The 24,624-nt window shown below is 44.2% G+C and overlaps 1 protein-coding gene across 1 annotated transcript in view; it reads right to left on the bottom strand.

The window, feature by feature from the left end:
* Window positions 1-24,624, bottom strand: part of LOC106805670 — a 57,591-nt gene that overhangs the window by 14,663 nt on the left and 18,304 nt on the right. The window contains exons 3-8 of the mRNA XM_014807363.1: window positions 10,170-10,298; window positions 9,413-9,502; window positions 6,277-6,355; window positions 2,354-2,551; window positions 1,690-1,772; window positions 309-477 (exon numbers count right to left, since the gene is read on the bottom strand). Of these exons, the coding sequence (XP_014662849.1) occupies window positions 309-477; window positions 1,690-1,772; window positions 2,354-2,551; window positions 6,277-6,355; window positions 9,413-9,502; window positions 10,170-10,298 (748 nt within the window). The remainder of the gene's footprint in view (window positions 1-308; window positions 478-1,689; window positions 1,773-2,353; window positions 2,552-6,276; window positions 6,356-9,412; window positions 9,503-10,169; window positions 10,299-24,624) is intronic.

Genomic DNA, 24,624 nt, shown 5'->3' with positions numbered 1-24,624 from the left:
GTGGCAATTAAAACTCGGCGAAAATTCATTACAATTTTGTCTTTTATGTCAATTTATGTTCCGTAAATAAATGATTGCTAGTATTCTGCTCAGTCTTATGAAAAGAATTCATGAATCCCACCTTACTGTATTAAGCGACAAAAAATAAATGGTGTGACCACTAGATAACAACAGAAAGAAAGAACTCACTGTAATGAGACAGCAGCCAACTTCAGTTAGACTTCCTACCAGTTGATATTCTTTGCTCTTTCTTAAACCAGCTAAAGACTGTCATTCCATACAGTAGCACATATTGCCAAGACACTCACCATGAGGGTGGTGACAAGAGCAGGGAGGTCCATACGTTGGTGGCGGTGCATAGTAAGAGTGTGGCTGCTTCAGTACGCGTGGTGGGGACGGACGCACATGCCGATGATAGTGGTGATGGTACTCTTCCTCTATACCGTAGGGATGGATGGCTGGATCGTGGGCGTACCCCTGCCGAAGAAAATCAATAATCAGCCGCTGACATTCTACTCGAGCCTTTAGACTTTTTTTGCTTGATAACAAATAAAGATGTTAAGCAAAAGAAAAAAATCTAATTACTTCTTTGTTTTTGACACAGTTAAAAAACCAAGGACACAGAAAACTTTCTGTTTCTGTTTCAAAACGTGACTGTAATATGCACTGCAAGTTTACAGTGTGGGTGATAATGATAGTATCACTTCATAGTTTAATAAAAGCACTCGATGTAAACGAACACAAAAATTTTATACAAAAATACAAAGTGCTGTTAATCATTATTTTGTACAGACAAGGAGAGAGGAGAGAAAGATTAGTAATGACTGTATACAGTTAGTCCTTGATGTGTTTCCTAGCCCGTTTACTGGAACAATGATTAAATTCTCGAACAATTGATATATATACATTTATGATACTACTTTTCGTGCGAAAACCATGAAATACACTTTGAAAAGATTTTACTTCATTGACTCCAAGCATGTTTGAGTTGCACGAACGTGTATGTATGTTCGTATGTGTGTGCATGCACGTGTATGTATGTTCGTGTGTATGTGTGTGCATACACGTGTATGTATGTTCTGCATAGCACAATTATATTATACATTGCAAGAACCCCCTCCACATATGACATATAGCTTGCCTTAATTACTTATACCTTCATGTGCCCTCAAGAAAACATTTAGTACCTTTCCATGAATAAGTATGAAATGTTATTTAATTTTTCAACCTGACTAAATTGTTTTGTGGATTTTGACATCCAAAGTAGATACAGCCTGTACTATCATCAGCATTTTGGTAAATTCTTGTTTAAAAAAAAAAAATCAGAGTTATGTAATAAATAGGTCACAGCTTTACACCAAGTTTCTTGCAAATTTAATATGCCCATTGACCGTTATGTTCTAAGCTACATTATTTTTTCCACTATGATCATATGCCATGTACATAAAGTGCACATTTCATTGGCAAGTAGTGGATTATGTCAAGAACTGCAATGCTACTTCATAGATAGTCTTCATATAATAAAATAAAAATAAAAAATGCATATCCACACTCCACAGTAAACACCATGTATGCATTCAACACATTAAGTCATCATCGTTTAGGCATGGTAGACTAGATCAGGAACGTTGTATCACGTTGGTATTAGGTATGGCTAGGGCCGCTCTATAAGATGACAATCAGTATCACCTGGTATTCGGGGTAGCTCCAGCATGATGGGTTATCTGTAGGCCCCAGTTCCTCTACCCTCTCCTCTCTCGGACTTGGCAAGCCTAGGACACAAAGGTGCACGTCAGAAAGATTCAACATAACCTGACACCTAATTTCATTTTTAGTAAAACACAGTTATCAAGTTCGTAGTGAAATGATTTCTAAAGACAAAAAAAGGTTTTCCTTATGCTGCGTTTACACTATCGATTTTTGTCAGCAAATCGTTCCGATTTCAAGTACATTCCAACACAATCGGCTGAAATTCGATTGTGTTGGAGTTGGAGTCGGAGTCGAAGTCAAGTCGCCGAGTTGGAGAAATAGAACGTGCTCGGCCGACTCCGACTCCAACACAATCGAATTTCAGCCGATTGTGTTGGAATGCACTTGAAATGCATTGCATGCAGTGTAAACGCAGCATTACTCTAAAATCTGAACAATTATTCTCACATTCTGTCTGATACTGTTGTGGTGATTGTGTTGTTAAGCTAAATGTATGCCATAGTAAAGGAAGAAACATGTGCTATCGCACAACATAAGCAGACAACATATTTCTACACTTTTCAGTGTATTAGAGAGTCAATACAAAGACAATCTCTATACCGACCTTTCATACAGTACTGAACACGCAGACTGTGACACTAACCGTTGGCTTGTGTTTTGTAGTCCTTGACAGGGGAAGGGAACTGCTCACCACGTGACATCGTCACCGGGCGCCTGTTGTCCATGCCGAGAGTTGACGTCGGACTCGTTGCTGGCATTGTCGTTCCGGGCGAGAGTGGCGCACTGTGCTGGCACGCCGATGCCGAAGAATCAACAAACTGGACGCGAAAGGTTGTCGAATGTTCGGGGGAAGGTCAAGGAAAACGACGGCGCGTTAGATTGTTAATAATACGCCTAGAACACGAGAAGCATCTCCCAGTTCTCCATACTTGCCGAATGACTGTACACATGTAAACATGCACAAAACATTAGTTCATGTCTCTAATTGTCTATATGGAGCTCCAGCAGCTAGGCTACTATATTGCAAATTTGCCATAAAAATTTTTAAATGTGGAGTTTATAGCAGAACTCTGGGAAAATTCGTCTAGAAATATGTTGGACAAAATCTCTAGTAATGGGTATGATTATTTGCGTGTGAAATTATAGCTCGATTTGTCGCAGGAAGTGTAATTTGTACATTGTATTTAAGGAATTTGTACAAGGAACAAACCAGTTTTCAGTCTGCAAAATTCCTTCCTACTCAGACCGATCAATTCTCTGGCAGAATGTAGACAGTATTTCTGTGGCACGCACGGCTACATACCGACTATGAGCACACAGGCAGTACACACGCGGGTACACATGAGGCATATCTTCCATGATACGTGACCGGAGCCTAAATTCTAGCCTTTTATACCAGAGCAACAAAACGATCCATTGTCATAATAATCGGTGACCATCATTTGCACCCTGCCTAGCAACTTACCAGGCAAATCACTCTCATTAGCTTACAACGATCCGTAAGGTGACACAATGGTTCGAACATATACATAATTCCTGTATAATTACAATACCTGCTCTAAACTATATCTCTCTATCTACTTATAGTGACAGGATAAATTCATCGGCTGTAACCTACCTGTCGAGTTAGACACAGATTACCTGTACTGACTAATCCTATACTGCGACAGACAGGAAAGCAAATCAAAGCTCTATTGCAACCAATACTACCATTACAGTAAATGCAAGTATGGCATGGTAAAACAACCCAAATAAGCAATCATAACCCGACATTGTAAGCCCGACAAGTACAGTCTAGATAATATTTTCATAGACAAGCGTGAAAACACTTGAAATTGCTCAAACAACCAACTTTTTCAACCTAACCAACAAGAGAACACCCGAGCCTCAGGTAAAACGGCAATATTCTCTATGATGTCCAATATTCTAATGATCGAGTCCAGTTCAGTTCAAGTCAAGGAAAGCCCATGAACTCTATACGGACCTCAATGGCATAGCAAGAAAAGAACGCACACGGGTGATACTCCATTAGGAGTGTTCCCAACTTTAATGTCATTAATGGTCATAATAAAAAAAATATATATGGTCATGGTCATATATTAGTTTGTGGTTTAATGTTATTTAGGTTAGGGTTAGGGTTAGGGTTAGGATTATCAATTATCAATCATTAATCATTAATCATTAATCATTAATCATTAATCATTAATGATATCAAAGTTTGGAACACTCCTAATGGAGCGTTAGCCAAATGCACAGTAAATAAATGGCAACAACATTAGGTTAAGTTACAGACACCCCCATTAAATAAAGAAATATAAGAGCCACAGTGTAACCAAATTACCACCGACTTGCTTTGAATACAGCAACAACCTCACCAAATCTAACATCCTGAATAAGCACATCTCACCCAAACTAACTAGAAAAGATACTACAAAAATGGCAATTAACGGCCAGCAATCCTAGGGTCTATAACTATATATAGGCCATCCAGCCCTAAAATGTACTCAATCCAGATTACATATCAGTCCATCAGCTAACAGAATATAGATGGATTACACCCGTTTTTTAAGAAAGATGAAAGTGTAAAATCGCGTAGGGACGTGTCCCTGACATCCATTGACTGCAAGACTTTAGAGCACATCATTCACACCAAAATCATGAACCACCTGGATGGATTACCCGTACTGTCGGATTACCAGCGTAGAATCTGTGAGCAGTGACCCTGTGAGACAGTCATGCTGGTAAACATACAAGCAATCCTGCAAGTAAGTAGCAGGTTATACACGACACAAGACAGACTGACGAGATATCGTTCGATCTTTCAAAGACTTTCAAACGATAACCGACACATAAGTAGTTGTTAGACTGAGCCATTGTAGTATCTAAAGGAAGACTCATACATGACTCGTCCCAGATTCATGCTGTTGTTAAACCAAATACCTTCGAGTGTAGGTCCACAACTATGCTGTCTGCATTTTTGCTGACGCCTGCCTTCTACACTGACGTACAAATTCAGTAGAACTCCCAGTAAAACTGGAATAAGATCAGCAACGCACACAGCTGTCGGAAGATACTGTCCCATCACGTTTAAAGCCATCACTATCACCGACAGTTGGAATGAGAGAGTTGGCAGCCAGTGTTGTAGTTGAGTCCGCACCCCCTGAGTCCGAGTCCGCACTCCCCGAGTCCGAGTCCGAGTCCGAGTCCGCCACCCGAGTCCGAGTCCAAGTCCGAGTCCACACAACCCGAGTCCGAGTCCGAGTCCGAGACCAGTTTTGATTAAAAAAAGGGGAAAAATAGGAAAAAGAGAAAAAATCAGAAAAAAAGAAAAAAGAGAAAAAATCGCATCAGTGCATCGTAGACATTCGAAAGTGTATAGTCAGCCGAAAACACAGAGACACGAGTCATACGAAACGTGTCAAAGTAACGGATCCATTGTGTGTTTTACGGAGAATGCCACGGCTTGTTGAACCAAATTGAGAGAGTGATAGTACCTCGAAGTGTAAGAAGAAGAGAAAGAAGTGGTAGAAAAAGCGGCAAAGGGACGAAGTGACAGCAGATTCAAACCAAAGAGACAAGAATCTTAATCGAGCCATTGAAAACGTTACAAGATTAGACCATGTATCTAGAAAACCTAGGAGTTTTAGTTTTAAATTCTTGTAAACTGCGTGTTACAATATGTACGGTTGTGTACAATGTATGTATGGGCTCGAACCCGGAGTCCTCGAGTCCGAGTCCGAGTCATTGCACTCCGAGGCCAAGACCGAGACCGAGACCAAGGAAAACGGTCTCGAGGCCTACAACACTGTTGGCAGCGGAAGGCTCGCAACAGCAAACGCATTGGTATCTTCTTAGACAGCAGGATGACACAGAACAGCCATGTGGCCAAGATCATGATGAAGGCCAATATCATCAGAGAATTACTACTGAGCTTCAGTAACTGTACACCTGTTGAAAAGATGTGTTCCAACATCCTGCACTTTTCCCTGTTCTGTCTATGTTCACGTATTTATTCCTTGTGTGTGGATATATCATACCATGCACAGAGACAAAAACTATATATAGACAACTAAGCAAGGTCAACAAGGTCAAGACCATATGCCATGTAGGAGGCAGAACACTGCCTCAATTCAGCCAATTCTAAGATTAGCTCGTAGATCCTAAGATTGATGGCAGTCAGTGAATGGAAGCAGAGACATAACTGTGGGAATGACAATGCAATGGCATGCAAAAACTGGGTAGAAACTCTAGTTAAGTGACTCAATGGGTTCTTCAAACGTTGAATATTCACTGGAGATGCTTGTCAACTCACTCCAAATGAAATAGTGATCCAGGGATTAAAAAGAACTGTTATAGAAGATTGTCCATAACCAAGATGACATCAATATCGATTATCATATTGCCGATTATCCAAGCCAGTGACCAGCAGTTCGTTTAAACTATGAAATTACTTAAGATTACAAGCTTAGTTAACCGAATTATTTAATACAATTAGATTATGATTTCCCTTAGTCTTTCTTCCGGTAAATCATCACAAGCAGTGTAGTGCTCCAATAAAAAGGATATCATATCCAAATCGAACAAGGTCATTGTGGTCCATCTTCACGTACGTCTGTAGTGGGATTCTTGTCTCATTCACAAACGTCTGCAAGTAGAACAGGATACGTACTGTGTGTTTCGCGATGACGGATAAATATCTAGATTTGTATAGACACTAATATGTTTATACCAGGAGTAGATTAACACAAAAGTTAATTTCTGCCGGCTTATGTGTTATAAATTTATCAAGCTTTATAGTTTTATGACATTCAAGACAATTTCCAGTTTACTTCACTGAATCAATTTCCACTCTTTCTTTGAAAAAAAAAACACTTAGCCAAAAGCACGTTTTTCTATACTGACACTGTAACACAGGATATGATACTTTGTTGCATCTATTTGGATTATCCTGAGCTAGAAATTGTAGATTATCATAATCCGCAAAACCCTATCAGATGACCTCAATAAGATAGCACACAGAAATAACAACCTACATACATTTAGTCATTAGGAAGAATAATAAATAACATGCTTATGTGCGGAGAGCCACGCTTCCTGCGCGCTCGCCAAAAATAAAAAATTCCATCGTTTCAGATTTCCCAGAAAAAACAGTAGCGAGTGGATAAGTAAACTTTCAGCATGTATCCGATGCAGTGTTTATACTCTTGAGAATTCAGCATAGCTGGGGACGGGAGATTCGGCAGCTGTGAGGTGAAGTAACAGCCGGTCAACTGCCACGGCTTGTGTCGTTATGAGACCTACTCTAATTCCACACAGTGTAAATGTATGACCACAGCTTCCATCTCCTCTTCCCCAATATTATCTCGTGCCACGTTGAAATGAAAACAACTCGTTTTTATCGTCCAACGCCGGTAAAAGGAAAGCATAGCGTGTGCACGGATACTCTTCCAATCACACCACGAATGTTATGCCACTGTACTTTTGTAACAAGTCAGTAATTAGCCTCTGGCGCCGCATATATGCAAAGAGACGTCTGTTAGAAGAATAAACCAGGTGCTGTTTTTGCTAATGACGGAAGCATTTCGTTTTTTCACTTAACAGTGAAGCCATTAGGCATTAGACATGTAGTGGTTGCTGTAGCAAAACTTCCATGTAATTCTAGCACAAACATTTATTTACATACGTTCATACACTTTCCTTTACATCAGCATCCATACAAGAGGATGAACTTGTACGCTGAAATTTATTTTGCGGGTGTTTCGGCAGCATGATGTATCCGCATCACAAGGAAGGATAACATTATAGTTACGTGATCTTGCAATATGTACGATCATTAACTGCTACTTCTCTCTGGACCACTGTTGTTGTTCATGAATTGTTCATTGTTCAATTGTTCATGGTTTGTTCATGACTGTTCATGATTTCTTTGTTCATTGTTGTTGAAACTACCTAGTTTTCTCACTCAGGGTTCCAGTCAATCAGATAAATCTACAGACTGCAATAGCATGCTGCAAGTGTGCCACCTGAGGAACGAATCCCGCCGGCACACTCCACACACCTTTCACCGAATGTCTACAATACGTGCGGTTTGGTCTATGACCTAACTTGCTCCAACTTACGACAAGATAATTTTGCACTTTCTGCAGTTACTCCAAGAGAGGAACGTGTTAGATCGCGAGGCTGAGCTGCTATATTGCTGAGCACGTGTTACTATGCCACCAAACACCATCTGCCGAAAAGATTCTGATAGTTCTGTTAAAAGAATTTCCGCCCGAGAAGCCGTTTGAGTTACGCACAGTGCACAGATATCAGCTGATATCTTTCCGATGATCTAACAGTGTAAAAACTCGTTCGCAGACAAGCGCAACTTGCCAACTATAAAAACGCGTGTCAGAATTCTTTTGAAGCCAGATCGACTTGCTCTAGTCCTTGCAATTTCTGGCAACTCCTCTCCCCCGCTGACTTTGTGACAAAAACGAGTGGTGGCTTCCCAACAGTTTTGCTCACAGTTTAACGCTATAGAGTATCCTCAGGATCACACACGCGTAGCGTCACGTTGCAACACATATCCATTCAATACATCAGACACAAAACATTTTTGCGTTAGCAATGACAATTCGCACTCAGTCCGCGGCACGCGTATATATATATATATATATATTCGCACTCAGTCCGCGGCACGCGTATATATATATATTTGCAGCTAGCGAACGTGATTTATACGTCTTTGTACACTATATGACTGCCTTAGAATGCAATAGAGTTCCGCAGAATAAGAACGGAACGTTGTTCCTGCCCTAATAACTGCCTTATTACTCAGCTGGCTATACATCTTATTGATTTCATTCCGCTATTTCTGTGTGGCATCAATTTATTTGCACAAACCGCACCAAAATGACGACTCATAAAACCATGTAAAAACCTTCTTGCATGGTAAAACGTTGGCCTTCACAAGGCTTTCTTATGAGCTGTCTCCACTCTATTGCTACATCTAAACACGTATATCACCATGAAGTCTGGCTTTCACCATTCATTCACATCACTAATCTCGCAGGCAAGTGTAAATAATCAAATTCCTAGCGAAATGAATCACCTCAGATTTTCCACTAGACATGTGAACGAAAGGATCAGGCTTCAATAAACCAGCCAACCTTTTAGCATTTCGCTTGAGTGGCAGTTAAACAGCAGAACCACCTCATATATATATCATACAGCTGTCTATAAAAGATGCTATTAGAATTTTACTTTAGTCAGATATACAGTGAAATTACCTCTACAGAACGTATACCTGTCTATAAATTACACTGTTGAGGTTTCACGTGAGTAACATCATATATACAGGTTTGGCTGTATTTCTAAAAGCTTATACTATGGCCATTGGCCCTCACCCTCGCCCCACTATCGTAAGGTCTGCGCACTTCTGATAACGTGTGAACAACCCCATTAATAAACAATATGAAAATAATAATTTAAACAGACAAAGAAAATAACGAGCCAAGACCTGTTGATGTAACTGTGGTTACAAAATGCTCAACTTCGTTCGATAATTCTGGCATATTGAAAACATTTCGTGACTTATAAATACTATGCAACTACGCTCAAAGCAAGTAAATATAATTATAATTTTAAATCGAATTAAAGCTAAGCTAATCTAAATTCAATCTACATTTCGTTGTGAGGCTAAACCGGATTAATGGCATACCCCATTTGTACTGCTGAGATCCTTCACTCGTAACTTGTTGTCGTAATGGTCGAACGTGATCACAGCATGTCGCTTGTCCACGCTCCTTGACTGCATGCAACAGTCAACACATCATTTACTACAGCCAGTCAATACTCAGAGATTCCGCAACTGTACGCACACATGAAAGCATGTATAGGCGCGCATTCAGGCACAGACAAGCATGCAACCGCACACGCACGCACGCACGCCTGCATGCACGCACGCACGCACGCACGCACGCACGCACGCACGCAATTCCATCATGGAAAACTTTTGAAGCACATTGGTGGAATAATGGCCATTACTAACCAGAGTTATGTGCCATTGAATGCATCGGGGCTGTTATGAACCTGCTAGCATTACCTAGACTGATTCCAATTAAATTCACTTACTTTGCCTAAATACACTAAATGTACACAAACTGTTAGTTATATGTGTATATAACTACTCCTCTCTCTGGCATCTGTTCATCTACATGAGATGGTCGATATGCAGCAACATGTCATATCTGGTGAGGCCACTCAGTTGTTCATGATGCACTTCCGTTGCTGGCTGTACAGGCCCATTCTACTACTACGATAGATGTATAACTGTATATCATCCACTATCTGAAGCACCATAATGCGTGGCTACATCTAGCTGGGGGCGCTTTCAGGGCTCCCCCCATATCTCCCTTATTGGTGGTGTTTACCCCTAAACCTGGTTGGCCTATACCTGAATCTGCCAATGCTCCTACCTGCAGTATGATGTCACAATCTTCACGGCCGAGGAATACCATGGACTCGGGTAGCTTGTGTATCGTGCCATTAAGGTCATTAAGGCACCAGTAGGGCAGATTACTAGAAGACATCCTCCTCTCATTCCTCTGCAAGCAAAATACATAACGTCCATTAATTAGCGACATCATTAACGTAATGACAAATGATCCCAAAATTGAAGGATCTGTGCATGATTACGTGTAACTATGGGAAGAAGAAACATCATTAAAGCATGACAGCTGGCCAACACGGGGAAAAATAAACCATTTGGCAGCAATACTTCTATCAAGATCCTATCACGTAAATTGATGGACCTTGCATGATGAAAATACCGCAGGTCCGTTTACTATCCCGACTCGGGGCTACTATCGTGGCAAGTGCTGCTATTGAACTGTTTACATGAATACATGCATGGTCAGCTGGCACTGAAAACAAACATATACTCAAAGTAAGCAGCATGATTGATATTCAGCAAGTTGGGTCCCCGCTTCTTTTGATAGAAGTAGTAATCTTTCATTGCAACTTGGCAAATGTCAGGCTAAGTTCATGGGATTACAACCACATTTCTTTACGGCAGTACGTTCGCTACACTATAATCATCAGTGTCATAATATAGTCTATATAGTGACAATCCTGCTGTAATCACCACTCACTGGTCCACCTTCCAAGACTACATTATCCTGCCGTCTGTTTGGAATATGCACCAAACTAAACTAAATTACTACATAGGTGGATTTGCTTGGTCATGACAGAGCACTCACTATATAAAGACAGCTATATGGTGGTGGCAGTAATGTGGCAATGTTCCACTTATTTTATTATGGAGTTTTGCGAGCAAACTCCGGTGTCAGTGACACGAGTAAAACCAGCATTTTATCAGGCACAGCATCTTCTCAGTTTCACCCTGACTGATCAAATTGCTCGACACTTTATAGACAAACACTAATTCAAAATTCAAAAATGCACTCTTAACTATAACCATCTGTCTTAGTGATAGTGCTTTTGATCAATGCTTATGCTATCTCGGAGACACTAGAATGATGAGATAAATATACAGTATTTTTCATTCAATTGAGTACATGATAATCGTAGGGTTATTTGCTTATAAACTTTATGGACTAATACAACAGTAGCAAGGAAGTAGAGTCAGTGTAAGCGGATTAATTGCAGTGTAAACACGTACGGTGGTTGGAACTAGCAGCAGCACACGCATGCGTTGCTGCATTCAACTGCGTCATTCGCAGTTCAACAAACTATAATTCGAATGCTTACACAATAGAAACGCGCACTCCCTCGCACGAGCTCTCCCGACCAGCACCTGCTAATTCATGCGTACACGGGCAATTAATTCAAAACGTAAGACATGTCACTACCCTCTTAGATTTCAAAAAAGCAGATCAGCAAGCGAGCCGGCACAGCAAATATTGATTCTACAGTTAAATCTTTTACGCTCGTTTTTGTGATCTCTGTAAACAGGGCGCTCATACGACCCATACCCATGTAATTGTTACATCAACTTCATGTTTTCTTGTGAATACAAACGATTCTTCACAACCAATTTTTAACTTAATATTACTTGATTTACGCAACCGGGACGACATATACAACCGATTCTCGTACAGAGTGCATGGGCTCCCAGCGAATAACATGCCTGCATGCTGATATGCTGTAGTACCACCACGAATCTTAGATGCGCGTGAATAGGTTCATTTTATTACTGCCAAATTTCTATAGAAACTACTTGAACACGCGCGTACACACACACACGCACGCACGCACGCACGCACGCACGCACGCACGCACGCACGCACACACACACACACACACACACACGCGCGCGCGCACACGCACGCACACACGCACGCATGTCCACACGTAATTTAGCTGCATCGCTTATGAGCCGAGATATTACATATTACATAGAAAACTCACATCGAAACTAAAATGCTGCCCGTGAGCTCACGCCCACGAAACAAGTCACCTCAACAGCCAGTCACGTGAGAAAGCAAGACACGCAATCAACGGTAAACCACACAACGCTGTCAGTTTCGTGTATTACTCCTAAATACAACAACTTGCATGATCAATGCGATCCTGAATCATCAGATGAACTTGATCTTGATACTCATCGCATGATGTCAGCTGTTGTCTTTGGTGCGCTGCCTCCCCGACAACAGTCGCAAACCTCCCGCGACTTTAATATTCGGACAAATGTCAAGTATGTTCTTGCCCGACGAGGAGCAATGTGAATCCATACACTGATTGTCATGTTTGAAGTTCGAACATACATCTCCGTTTCTTCGCCCCATTAATTAAGCATGGACACCTTACACGACTCTTCTTCAGATAGCGTGGACAACCGAGGCTGGCAGTGATGCCACTAGCAAGCTCCAGGTCGTAGGAAATAACAGCATCAATATCTATGGAAGCTCGGGTTATTTATGACATATTAGGGTAGCTAGCCTATGTTGCAGGGGCACGCACGACATTTATATCGCCCGTAAACGTAAATTGTAGTTTATAATGATACAGTCAGGGTTACGGACAGGTACCTCTGTAAAGGGCATTGCAACATAACCGCTCATCAAATTCAATCAAAGTCATATCTATCTTACACGACGCATATGTACGCGTCTGCATGTATAATAACAACAAACGCTGCATTCATAGCAATCTATTATTTTAGGGGTGACGTTTAGTTTTCCCTTACCGACTCAGGGGTAGATGATAATATGTGTTGCCAGCGAATGGATGATATAGTGTCCCCGCACCTGCATTTATTTCTATCGACGTTTAAACAGGCGTGACAAGTATAAACGTCGTCAAAGTAAACAAGTTTAGCAGTATCATTAAGCTACTTATGTACGTAGTGTCTGTGTGCGCGCACGCGTGCGTGCGTACGTGCGTGCGTGCGTGCGTGTGGTGGGGGCTACCATGACGCGACTAGCCGTCTTTACACCGTGCAAAATATAAAACTTGAGCGAGAATACTAGACGTCACAACATGATAGTATCAAGCATCATAATCATCATAATTCATGATCTATCACGGTGGCCACGATATATCAACGACCGCTACTTATTACGCCGGGAGGGACAGGTAGAAATGTAGTGTGATTAGTGAACACCTACACAACAGTACTAGTACAACTTTGGAGATTTTCCATATCAGAATTCATAACGAGTAAATTTCTATAAGTAATCTATCGATATATAGGAATACCATAAGGATACGGGTAGTGATTTTAGTCTTGTTTTGAAGGTTCGAAATAAGGGAATAGAATTCCGAGTGAGCCAATTTAAATACTTGTGAAGTTAGTGTTGTGAAGCGTATAAAGCAGCAATGCAAATAGATATTACTAGCTTTTCAATGGTAATGTATGTACTGGAAACGTGCTTTATTAAGCAGTCCATGGTAGAGTGGCTGTAGTCACTGTTCAAACTTCACCCTCTCTGTCTATCATTTATGATGTCGGATTCAATGATTCTCAGACGATACTCGGATTCAATGAATCTCGCACGCTTCCCGGACTGATTATAATTCAAAACGGATGCGTTAAAATTTCCACTTACAGCTTACTTTCAGCATTACAGGTAATAAGTACCGATGGTTGTTGTATATAGTGACGACCCTATCTCACATGCGTCTGCTGCGTCTGTGTTGTGATAGTGTGTGTGTGTGTGTAATCGATCATCATGCTAGCGCTGCAACGTACGGAAGCAGGCTCCCATACAGGAGGCTCCCCGCGCACTCAGCTGCTGCTGCTGCTGATGCTGCTACTGATGCTGACGAAGCTGGCAGCTGTCACGCACCGCTAACATGCAGGCACATACTGTCACTCTGTCTCCCCCTCACTCTGTCCCTGACTCTCACACACACACACCACGCACGCACGCACGCACGCACGCACCGCACGCACGCACGCACGCACGCACGCACACACGCACACACACACACACACACACCACACACACAAAACACTCTCTCTCTCTCTCCTCTCTCTCTCTCTCTCTCTCTCTCTCTCTATATATATATATATATATATATATATAAATATATATATATATCTCTTCCCTTCTGCATATCCCTTTTCTATCTTTCTCCCTCTCTCTCGTTCGCGCGCTCATCACGCTCGCTGTATCACTTTCTTTCTCTACCCACTCCAGGGTGCGAAATGAACGGGAGTCCGAAGTCAAATACTCCCTGATTTACTGTCGGACTCCCTGATTTACTTTCGGACTCCCTGATTTGACATATGCAGGAGTCCGTGTGATTCCCTGACAATTCTGCTATACTAACTAGTTCGTTCCAGAGCACAGCCTCGCGGAATTACGTTATTTTTTCAGAAAATATCCAAAGAAAATGTGGCAGACGTGCATCGCATAAATCTTCAAAATAAGCACAATGCGTTATTGTTGTTATGCTTTAGTTTTTAACTTCAGACTGCGGACTCCCTCATTTTGCTGCGGACTCCCTCTTTTTGAGGGCAGGGAGTCCGTTGGACTCCCTTGTTCAAAAGTTAATTTCGACCCCTACACTCTCTCTCTCTCTCTCTCTCTCTCGAACCCGCCCACAGTGATCTCTGCTGATTTGTAGCCACGCAGAGATATCGGCGGACTTCAAAGTGGAGACTGGTAGCAAGCGCGTAGGTTCGCAGACAGCGCGACTTCACACGGATGGATATAAGCGTATAGTATGCAGGTCAACACACTTTCATTGTTCGCGGTTGGATGCGCGTGGACAGATATATTGCAGTTCTACGGGTACAGGATGTGAATGAGAGCAAACACTAGAGCGGTAACTACTCATTCGGACAGTTGTATGCGTGCAGGCTGGTGTTCGCTTCTAAATTCAGAAGGACGTGTACGGTGTACATATGATATCTCTTCTAAAACTCGTGTTCATCTTACTCCATCTTCATTCCCTACACAATACTTCTACTTTCTATCGTACATGATATCGGTGTGGATGTTATGTTAGATGCGGACGACTGAAATACTCGATGTCATCGCTGGCCTCGTGCCCACATGCTGAGCCTCTCATCCCAGCCATTCCAAAACGAATGATAAACCCACGGATCAAAAGATTATGAATCCAATTAAAAGTGTAGAAAGAAGCTTTCAGCAAGCTCTCAAAGGAATGCATGAAATAGACACTGAATGAACAGGGAAATTAATTACATCAGCAAATTTTACGCAATTAATTAGAACCACGTGTGACCAATGCAACTATCTCACACAGTTCGCTGTGTATTCGCGTGTAAAAAAGTTGCCATATAAAATAAATGGGAAAAAATAATGACTTATTATTCGCAGTTCGCACACACGAACATGTCACGCATTACACGAATTCCTTCCGTACCACGTTTGATCATATGCTAAATATCGTCTCAACTTTCATTCGTACACGCGTTATATTACCTGAAATACATCACAGCGTGCAGTATCACGTTGTCGCAACCCTTTAGATCAGTAGAAGACCGAGAGCTCTTCACTTTAACTACGGTCACTCACATGGCACACTCCCGCCCCAACAGCCGCTGTTACTTTCTCTGAGCTATGTACCTTCCTCAGACTAGCTAACACCCATTTCGTGGCATGACAGTCCAATCACACCTACCCTGCTTGTTCTCTCCCTCCTCAAAACTGCAAATCTCGAGCGCCGCCACGACGAGACAATTGCATAACTCTAGTTTCTCTGTTTTTCTCAATTTCTACCTGTCACGTCGTCCGCCTGCTTATAAAAGTATTTGAAAAATACCCGCTGCTTCTGCTATTCTCTCTGGTGTTTTCTCAACATTCTCCGATGTGTTCTGGCACTTGCCCCGCCACTTGCGGTGTGCTGCTTGTTCGCTGCCAGGCAACGACCGCGTTCCAGCGTGTTTCGTTGTCCTTACCAGCTCAGAAGGACCTTTCTCAGCCAGCCGGCCCGTGTGTCGGTTTTTCGCTGCTCTTTTACACTTCTGGATAACCTGATACAACCTTTGGAAACGTTGCCGTTTTCTTTTCATTTACCGAATCCAGTGACCCTGCTCGCACTTGTTCTTGTCTCCGTTTGTATCCATCGCTTGGCCCTTTCTGCCGCAATTGCGCTACTGGCTTTGTTTCTTCTCCTCCACTGGCCTGCCCCGCTTGCTGTTTTCTTCTCTCACTTGCCCCCAGCTTTACTTTCCAGCATCTCTCTGCCCATTAACGTGCATACTTGTTGCCTCTGGTCCTCCAACTCAACTTGCCCATGCAACAGCCCAGTTTTACACCGGGACAAACAATTCCTGCTCAACACCGCTTGCCTTGGCTTTTTCTCTCCCAACTGCCCGCCGCCCGCTGCTTGTTGTGTCTTCTCTCCACTGCCTGCCGCTGCTGTCTCTTCTCTCAACTCCGTGCCTCCAGCCAAACAGTGACGTCACGACAAACCAAGTGTCCTCGGAGCTTGGTTCTTATACTCGTCTCACTGCCCGCCAAACAATTTTAAGCGGTGGCCCCGCTGCTTGTTTTCTTGCTCTCCCTGCTCGCGCGCACCCAGATTTACAGATTTCGGCAACCGTCAGCTGCTTTGTGTTTCTTCTCTCCTGCACTGCTCAGTGGCCGCTGTCTGCTTTGTTTTCTAAAACTCGTCACTGCCACAAACGCCGCAGCCTCAAATGGGGAGGCACACTGAAGAGTGCTATTGTTGTTCTCCATCTACTCACAGGTATGCCTGCCGCTTGATCCGCTGACTTGCTATGATTTGCCTTCTCAATCCAGTGCCCCAAGTATTTGCTATCTAGACCCTGCTTGAGTTCTTCTGCGACAGCGAGAGATTACCGCGCGTTTGGATCCGCATTGTGAAGCTTTAAACTAGAAATAAAGGGGACTCGAATCAAGATAATCGCAACGCTGAGGCAGCGCTGGTATGGAGCTAGGTAGCATGCGTGCGCGCGTGCGCGTGCGTGCGCCGCTATGCGCATGCTGGTATTTGAAGTTCTATCTCTCAAGTGCCTGCCCCCGCCCGCTGCGTGTGTGTCGTTATATGTTATAGCACTCTTCTCTCAAACTGCCCGCCCGCTTGGAAGCCCGCGTTGTTGTGTCTTGTTTCGTAACTCGACCTAGCGAGCCAGCAGCCCGCCCGCTGCTTGTTCCTCTCTACTGCCCGCCCGCTGCTTGTTTCTTCTCTCACTTGCTGTCGCCCGCCGCGCTATGCTTGTTTCTTCTCTCACTGCCCGCCCGCCCGCTGCTTGTTTCTTCTCTCACTGCCCGCCCGCTGCTTGTTTCTTCTCTCACTGCCCGCCCGCTGCTTGTTTCTTCTCTCACTGCCCGCCCGCTGCTTGTTTCTTCTCTCACTGCCCGCCCGCCCGCTGCTTGTTTCTTCTCTCACGCCGCCCGCTGCTTGTTTCTTCTCTCAACGCTGCCCCCCTGCCCTTGTTCTTTCTCGTCGACTGACCCGCCCCACCGCCGTCTGCTCGGCGTTTAGGATCATCTCTACCTCGTATAAAACGGGATTTACGAGTCACATCTGAGCTCACCGCAGAATGTTGGTCACGTCTCCTTCCGGCGGCACAACGCGGAACGTACTCCCGCCCACACCGTGGGCCTGCGTCCTGTGTCATATACCCAGTCTCATAACACGATTTGGCACTGCGCGAGAGCCCCGCCACCCGACAACACTCGCTTTGGTGAGGATTCTCAACAATCTAAGCTTTAAATCTGACACACTGCGATGCCCGTCAGACTTCCGTCGAAGTCTTCTTCCTTTGTCCGGTTGACACCCTGCAGCCTTTCGACCTTACTGCGGCTCAGTCTGTGATTTCACTGAGTCGGTGCGTCCTCAAACTTTCCTAGCGCAAATCCTACCCCGCCGGTTGAGTTTCCTATGTTACTCGTTTTCTAAATCACTGCCCGCCGGCCAACAGCTGCGCGACCTCGTTATGTATTTACTCTGCAATCATACCCATGCCCGCGTAGTTTTCGACCGCAAACTCTGCTCCTGATTTCCTTCTAAATCACAGCCCCCGGAGCTTTTAGCCGGCAAATCCGGGCGATCGCATCGATTCTGTTTCAAACTTTCTCTCGAGCGACTGCGCCACTGTCGTATAAGACCAGGGCCCAGTCGTTGGCCTTGTTGCATGTTTCTTCTAATCATGGCGTGCTCTTCACTCGCTTTCCAGTAAGACCGAACACACATAGTTAACACACGCTAATTTGGCGTGTCTAATTATTTTACTTACCATCACCTGCCCGCCCGGCTGGCTCAATGTATATCTTGTCGACACCGGCTGCCGAACGAGAAAGAGTTTCCCGCAAACAGCAAAAGCTTGCCTGATGCGTTATCTTTATATTTCTTTCACATAAGCCTAGCCCGCACTGTTAGTCACCATATTACTCGTTCTTCCTACCTAAAACTCGACAAAACTCTGCGCCCCACACGCTTGCTTGTTATATAACTACCAAAAAAACCAATGCCTGAACAACAGCTGCTTGTTTCTTCTATCACTGCCCGAACCGCTAATTAGAATTCTTCACCTCGCATAGACATTTTCTTCTTCGCACTGCGTTATTATGCAAACTGAGAGTAATATTGACGAGTAGCAATGGTCGCAAAAGTGGGCCCACCACTGCAGCGTCTGCTAATGTTTGTAGTTCCTCAAATGGACTTCTGTACGTCTTTATCAACCGAAGAGAATGCAGTCTTGATCTATCCCGCGCTCTCTCCAACTGCCCGCCCGCCTGCTTTTGTTTGGGCAGACGAGTAACATTCTTCTCACTACACATGCCTTGAAAAACTAGCTCTTGCAATTCTGGCTAGAGACACGGATATTCGTTCCGCGTGCTGTTGTTCCTCTCCTCGAACTGCCTCTCCCAAATGCTGCGCGGCCGCTTGTTTGTATCTCTCCCTCTTTCACATTGCCGCCCGCTGCTTGTTTTTCTTGCCCTCCTTATCTGCTCCTTTTCTCGCTCCGCTTGTAATCGCCTTTTGCTGTTCATTGTCCTATCTTCGCTCACTTCACCCCAAATCACAACGCACTCCACGTTTAGAGCCTAGTTGTTTCACATCTATCACATCAACATTAGACACCGACAGGCCACAATAGCTAGGCACCACGACGCTGCTCTGCTTTTTTATCAAGTTCAGCGATAGTCAACACCTTTACTGTGCTCAACCCGTTCTAAAACCGGCGCTGCTTGTTGTTCCTCCAGTTCCTAACTGTTTCAATTAAAGTCACCCGCTGCAGCGACCCAATTTGTACCCCCGCTGCTTGTATTTCTTCTCCTCAACTGCCCGCCCCGCGTGCTTGTTTCTTCTCTCATCATCATGTGCGAGCCACTCTGCCCGCTGATCTTGTCACCTCTCGTTACCTCAATGTTCAGGGCCCGCCCGCTGCTTGTTCTCACTTTTTCATCAGGAAACGAAGTGCTTAAAAATACCGGCAGCGTAGACTTCAAAGACGAACAGGATAGCCGTAGCAAGATTTATGTCAACAAACAAGCTTTATCTTTGCTCGTCTTTCACACATTACGGGAGCGACAAATGCATGCATACTTACGATGCGCCAGTCACAGGAATACCAATCAATTCGCCGACTGTACTCTGCCCCCTGTCCTGGCTTTCTGTTAGTCCCTTCCGCCCCTCTCATTAGGCGACACGCGCACATTAACAACTGTTCTATTTCACGGCTCACTACCTTCGATATGACTCTATAACAGATCAACGTCTTCGAGCGCGTGTGGGACAGCTAGACGGACGTCAGCGCTAGCATGCCCAGCTATACGGTCTGTTTCAGTGCAAAACAAACCGCCACGTTTTCCAGCACACTCGGCTGTCATTCATACATCACAGTGACCGCGTCGCTGCCGAGCCAAGTGCTACGCACACTAATGTTCTGTTTAGACTGGCCCCGCGTCTCTTAAATTCGCGGATAGAATTCACGCTGTGACGAGCCGCGGTACCAGTCTGTGTTCTATTCGCCACGCTCCACACCGCACTTCCGCTGTCGATCACCGAAAACTAATAGCGAAATCGTCGCAGCTGCTCTGACACGAAGTCCCGACTTCGTTCGGCTCCCCCTACGCGTCAGCACCAGTCCGAGCAACCAGAGCTACTGACCAAACGGGCGGCGGTTCAGGGTATGGGGGCGACGTGTGCTTCTGAGGCCGAAGATGATATCTTTTAAAAATAGTAGCGGGCTGTGAGCTACATGCATGGAGGGGGGTTTCATTACCAGCGAACCGCATTAAACGTGTCCATAATGCAGGCGATTATAAGCTCCGAAAACACGGCGCTTTATTTTTAAGGTAAACAGAAAATCCTGCGGTTTGCACAAAGATCATATTAGCACGGTTGTTTGTGGCCTATACACGAATGCGAATCGACTAATAATTAATCATCCCAAAGCCAAGTACAGTGGTACTATGAAGTATTTGTGTACATGCAATATCAATATCAAGTTAGCCTTAGTTAGGGATGTGAAATCAGCATCAAATATCAAACGGGTTTCCACCTATAACCTAAACTTGTTACCTGTAACAAATTTTGTCTACGTGCAAAATATATATAGATGTGTGTGTGTGTGTGTGTGTGTGTGTGTGTGTGTGCTGGTTGTGTGTGTGGTTCTGTGTGCGCCGTGGCCGTGCCCGTCGGTGCCGCGCGCGGCGCGTGCGCTCGCTGCTGCGTGCTGTTTGTGTCTGTCTGTCTAGTCTGGTTCTGTCTGCTCTGTCTGTCATGTCATGGCTCTGCTCTGATGTCTGTCCTGTCTGTGTCTTCTGTCTGTCTCTGTCTGTCTGTCTGTCTGTCTGTCTCTGATCTGTCTGTCCTGTCTGTCTTCTGCGTCTTCTGTCGGTACTTCTCTCTCTCTCTCTCTGCTCTCTCTCTCTCTCTCTCTGTGCGCGCGTGAAGCGCGTAGCGTGCGTGCGTGCGTGATGCAGCGCGCAGGTGTGTATGGTTGCTTGCGTGCAATGTGGCATAGTAGGCGTGTGTACAATAACAATAATACTCATTCAGGTTTTAAACATTCAACATTCAAACATTAGTTATATCCGTTGAAGATACCTTATATGCGCGTGTGCAGATACGTTGAAGGACAGCTGAATCACAAGTGCGCCGATCTGCTTCAGTGTTGCAAGAATAGCATTAAAGGCAGGTACTAAATATTAACTAACATAGCTTGTGTTGTTAGGAGCCGATCATCACTGTAGGTAGATGGAGGGTGGGGTCTGGTGGTACATTCCTATCAACCCGTCGGACGGTTTGGCGTTACAAGACAGGAGACTAGTATGCGTACCAGCTGAACGGGACTGAAGGCTGGCGTGTCTGTATGTCGTATCAGGCGTATAGCATATACAGATCTATGTACCCAGAGGTTCTTTGATTACACAAAGTTCTACCACGACTCTGTACTCACAGGAAGATGTACGCCTGAATCAAACCTAAGCCCTAACTCTCTAACACTACCCCTAACATACCTCATGATAAAACATTATACAATACATACTTGAAAACAACCAAAAAAGACTACCCTGGGTACATATCATGTAGTACCTGAATCGGGTGATGAGCGGAACAACGGATATGCAACCTAGCCATTGTGTACCAAAAGCATAAAACTAGTTTTAGACCTTAAAACCGGGTTTTAAAGAGCTTAAAATCCCGGTTCTTAAGCGTCTTAAATACTAGGCTTTTAAGGGTCTAAAGACACTAGTTCTTAATGCTCTTAAAACCTACCGTTTTAAGCCATAAAACCGGGTATTCATACCTTTACAACCAGGTTTTAAGCGTCCTTAAATAAACCAGGTCTTTAAGGTTTCTAAAACTAAAGAATTACAGCCCTAAACTAAGGTTATAAGCACCTTAATCCGGGTTTCTATACCTTAAAACCTAGTTTTAGACCTTTAAAAAACCTCGGTTTGTGTTAAGATCGTTTCCAAAAACTAAGGCTTTTAAGGTCTCAAAACTAGGAATTACCGCCGTAAAACTAGGTTTTAATGAGCTTAATTCAGTTTAGACCTTAAGAACCGGGTTTTAAGAGCCCTTAAACCCCGGGTTTAAGCAGCTTAAAACTAGGTTTTACGCTTTTCCCAGCACTCAAAAGCCAGGGTTTTCAGCCGTTTCTAAAAAAACCGAATTTTAAGCTCTTAATACCTAGTTTTAGGGCACGTAAAACTTGGTTTTAGACCTTAAACCTGCGTTTTAAGAGCCTTTAAAACCAGGTTTTAAGAGCCTTAAAACTAGGATTTTAGACCTCTAAAACATAGCTTTTAAGAGCTTTAAAACCAGGTTTTAAGAGCTTAAAACCAGGTTTTAATGAGGCTTAAACTAGGTTTTTACGCTTATGCCCATTGAAGCATTTTTGTACCAAAAAGCGCAATAAAAACCTAGTTTTAGACCTTAAAACCGGAGCGTTTTAAGAGCTAATTAAAACGGGTTTTAGACCCTAAAACCTGGTTTCTAGACCTTAGAAACCTGCGTTCCTTTAAAGAGCCCTTAAAAACATAAAAAAACAAAAAAAAAAAAAAAAAAACAAAAAAAACAGAAAAAAAAAAAAAAAAAAAAAAAAAAAAAACAGAAAAAAAAAAAAAACAAAAAAAAAAAAAAAAAAAACAAAAAAAAAAAAAAAAAAATAAAAAAAAAAAAAAAATTTTTTAAAAAAAAAAAAAAAAAAAAAAAAAAAAAAAAAAAAAAAAAAAAAAATAAAAAAAAAAAAAAAAAAAAAAACAAAAAAAAAAAAAAAAAAAAAAAAAAAAAAAAAAAAAAAAAAAAAAAAAAAAAAAAAAAAAAACAAAAATTAACCAGGTTTTAAGAGTCTTAAAAGCCAGGACCTGTTTTAAGACTTTTAAACCTAGCGGTTTACTTACGCCTTCCCGAGGCATTGTTTCAGCTCCTGATTCGGCTAGTCTTTGCTCAATGCTATGTCTTCGCGCGGACTGCGAACACGTCTGCCGCGCCCGGCGAAATCGAAACGAGGAGGGGAAGGAATGCTGCGTGGAGAAGAGGAGGGGAAGAACTGGTGGCAGAAAGGTAAGAACGGGGGTAAGAAGGCCAGGGGGAGAAGGGAGCTGGCTGGAGGAGGGTGTAGGGGGAGAAGGGAGAAGCCTGGTCGCAGAAGGAGGGGGAGAAGCGATCGAGAAGCTGGTGGAGGCAGGAGTGCGGGTGAGAAGCTGGTTGCGGCGCGGAGAAGGAGGGAGGGGAGACCGGCTGTCGTGGAGAAGGCAGGAAGGAGGGCCAGGAAGGAGAAGCTGGGTGGAGAAGGAGTGGAGGCGGAGAGAAGGCTGGATGACGAGATAGGAGGAGGGGGAGAAGGGAGAACGCTGGTGGAGAATGAGGAGGCGAGAAAGCTGTGCCGAGGAGGAAGTCGGCGAGAACAGGAGAAGCTGGTGAAGAAGGAGGAGGTGAGAAGCTGGGTGGAAGAAAGAGGCAAAGGGAAGAAGGGCGCAGATGGTGGTGGAGGAGGAAGGGGGAGATAAACTGTGGAGCGAGCGAAGGGCCGAGAAGGGAAAAAAGGTGTGGCAGAAGGAGGAGAGCGGAGAGAAGCTGGTGCGAGAAGGAGCGAAGGCGGGCAGAAATGAGAAGCTGGTGGAGAAGGAGGAGGGGCGAGAAGCTTGGTGTTGGAGGAAAGATGAATGGGAAGAAAAGAGAAGGTGCGCGAAGAAAGGACGAGGAGCGGGAGAACATGACTGGGTGGAGAAGGAGGAAGGGGAGAAGCGGAGAAGGTGGCAGAGAAGGAGGGGAGAAGCTGGTGGCAGGAAGGGAGAAGCGGGAGAAGTAGAAAGGTGCGTGGTAGGAGGAAGGGGAGAAACTGGTGGAGGAGGAAGGGGAGAAGGGAAAGGTGGTGGAGAAGGTATTGGAGAGGAGAAGCTGGTGCGAGAAAGAGAGGCGGGAGAAATGAGAAGCTGGGGAGAAAAAGGCCAGGAGGGGCGAGAAGCTGGTGCAGAGTAAGAAGGAGCGGGGGATCGCTGGCTGGAGAAGGAGGAGGGAGAAAGCGCTTGTGAGGAAGGAGAAGGGAGAAAGGAGCAAGCTGGTGAAGAAGGGAGGCAGGGAGAGCTGGTGGAGCAAAGAGGGCGAAGAAAAGAAGGTAGAGAAGGGTCGTGAGAGGAGTGAAGGGGAGAAACTGCGTTGCGCAGCCGAGGAAGGGAGACAGGGAAAAGCGGTAGGTGGACGAGAAGGAAGGCGAGAGGAGAAGCTGGGTGAGAGGAAGCGTAGGCAGGCGGAGAAATGAGAAGCTCGGTAGGCAGAAGGGCTGAGGGGAAAAGCTGGGCTCTCGAGGAAGGAGGAGGTGTGAGACGCGTGAGTGGAGAAGGAAGGAGGGAGAAGCTGGTGAGAAGCGAGGAAGCGGAGAAAAGTGAGAATCGTTGGTGTCTGCATCTGAGAAGTTGAGCGAGGGCGAGAAGCTGTGCGAGAAGGAAGGCGTAAGCGTGAGAGAAGGGGAGGAAGAGGTTGGCGCGAGAAGGTAATGAGGGGAGAGAG

Source organism: Priapulus caudatus, unplaced genomic scaffold, assembly GCF_000485595.1.
Source record: "Priapulus caudatus unplaced genomic scaffold, Priapulus_caudatus-5.0.1 Scaffold7, whole genome shotgun sequence".
In the NCBI taxonomy this organism is placed as follows: Eukaryota; Metazoa; Priapulida; class Priapulimorpha; order Priapulimorphida; family Priapulidae; genus Priapulus; species Priapulus caudatus.
The sequence above is the reverse complement of the archived record's forward strand: the minus strand, read 5'-3'. Positions and strand labels throughout refer to the sequence as shown.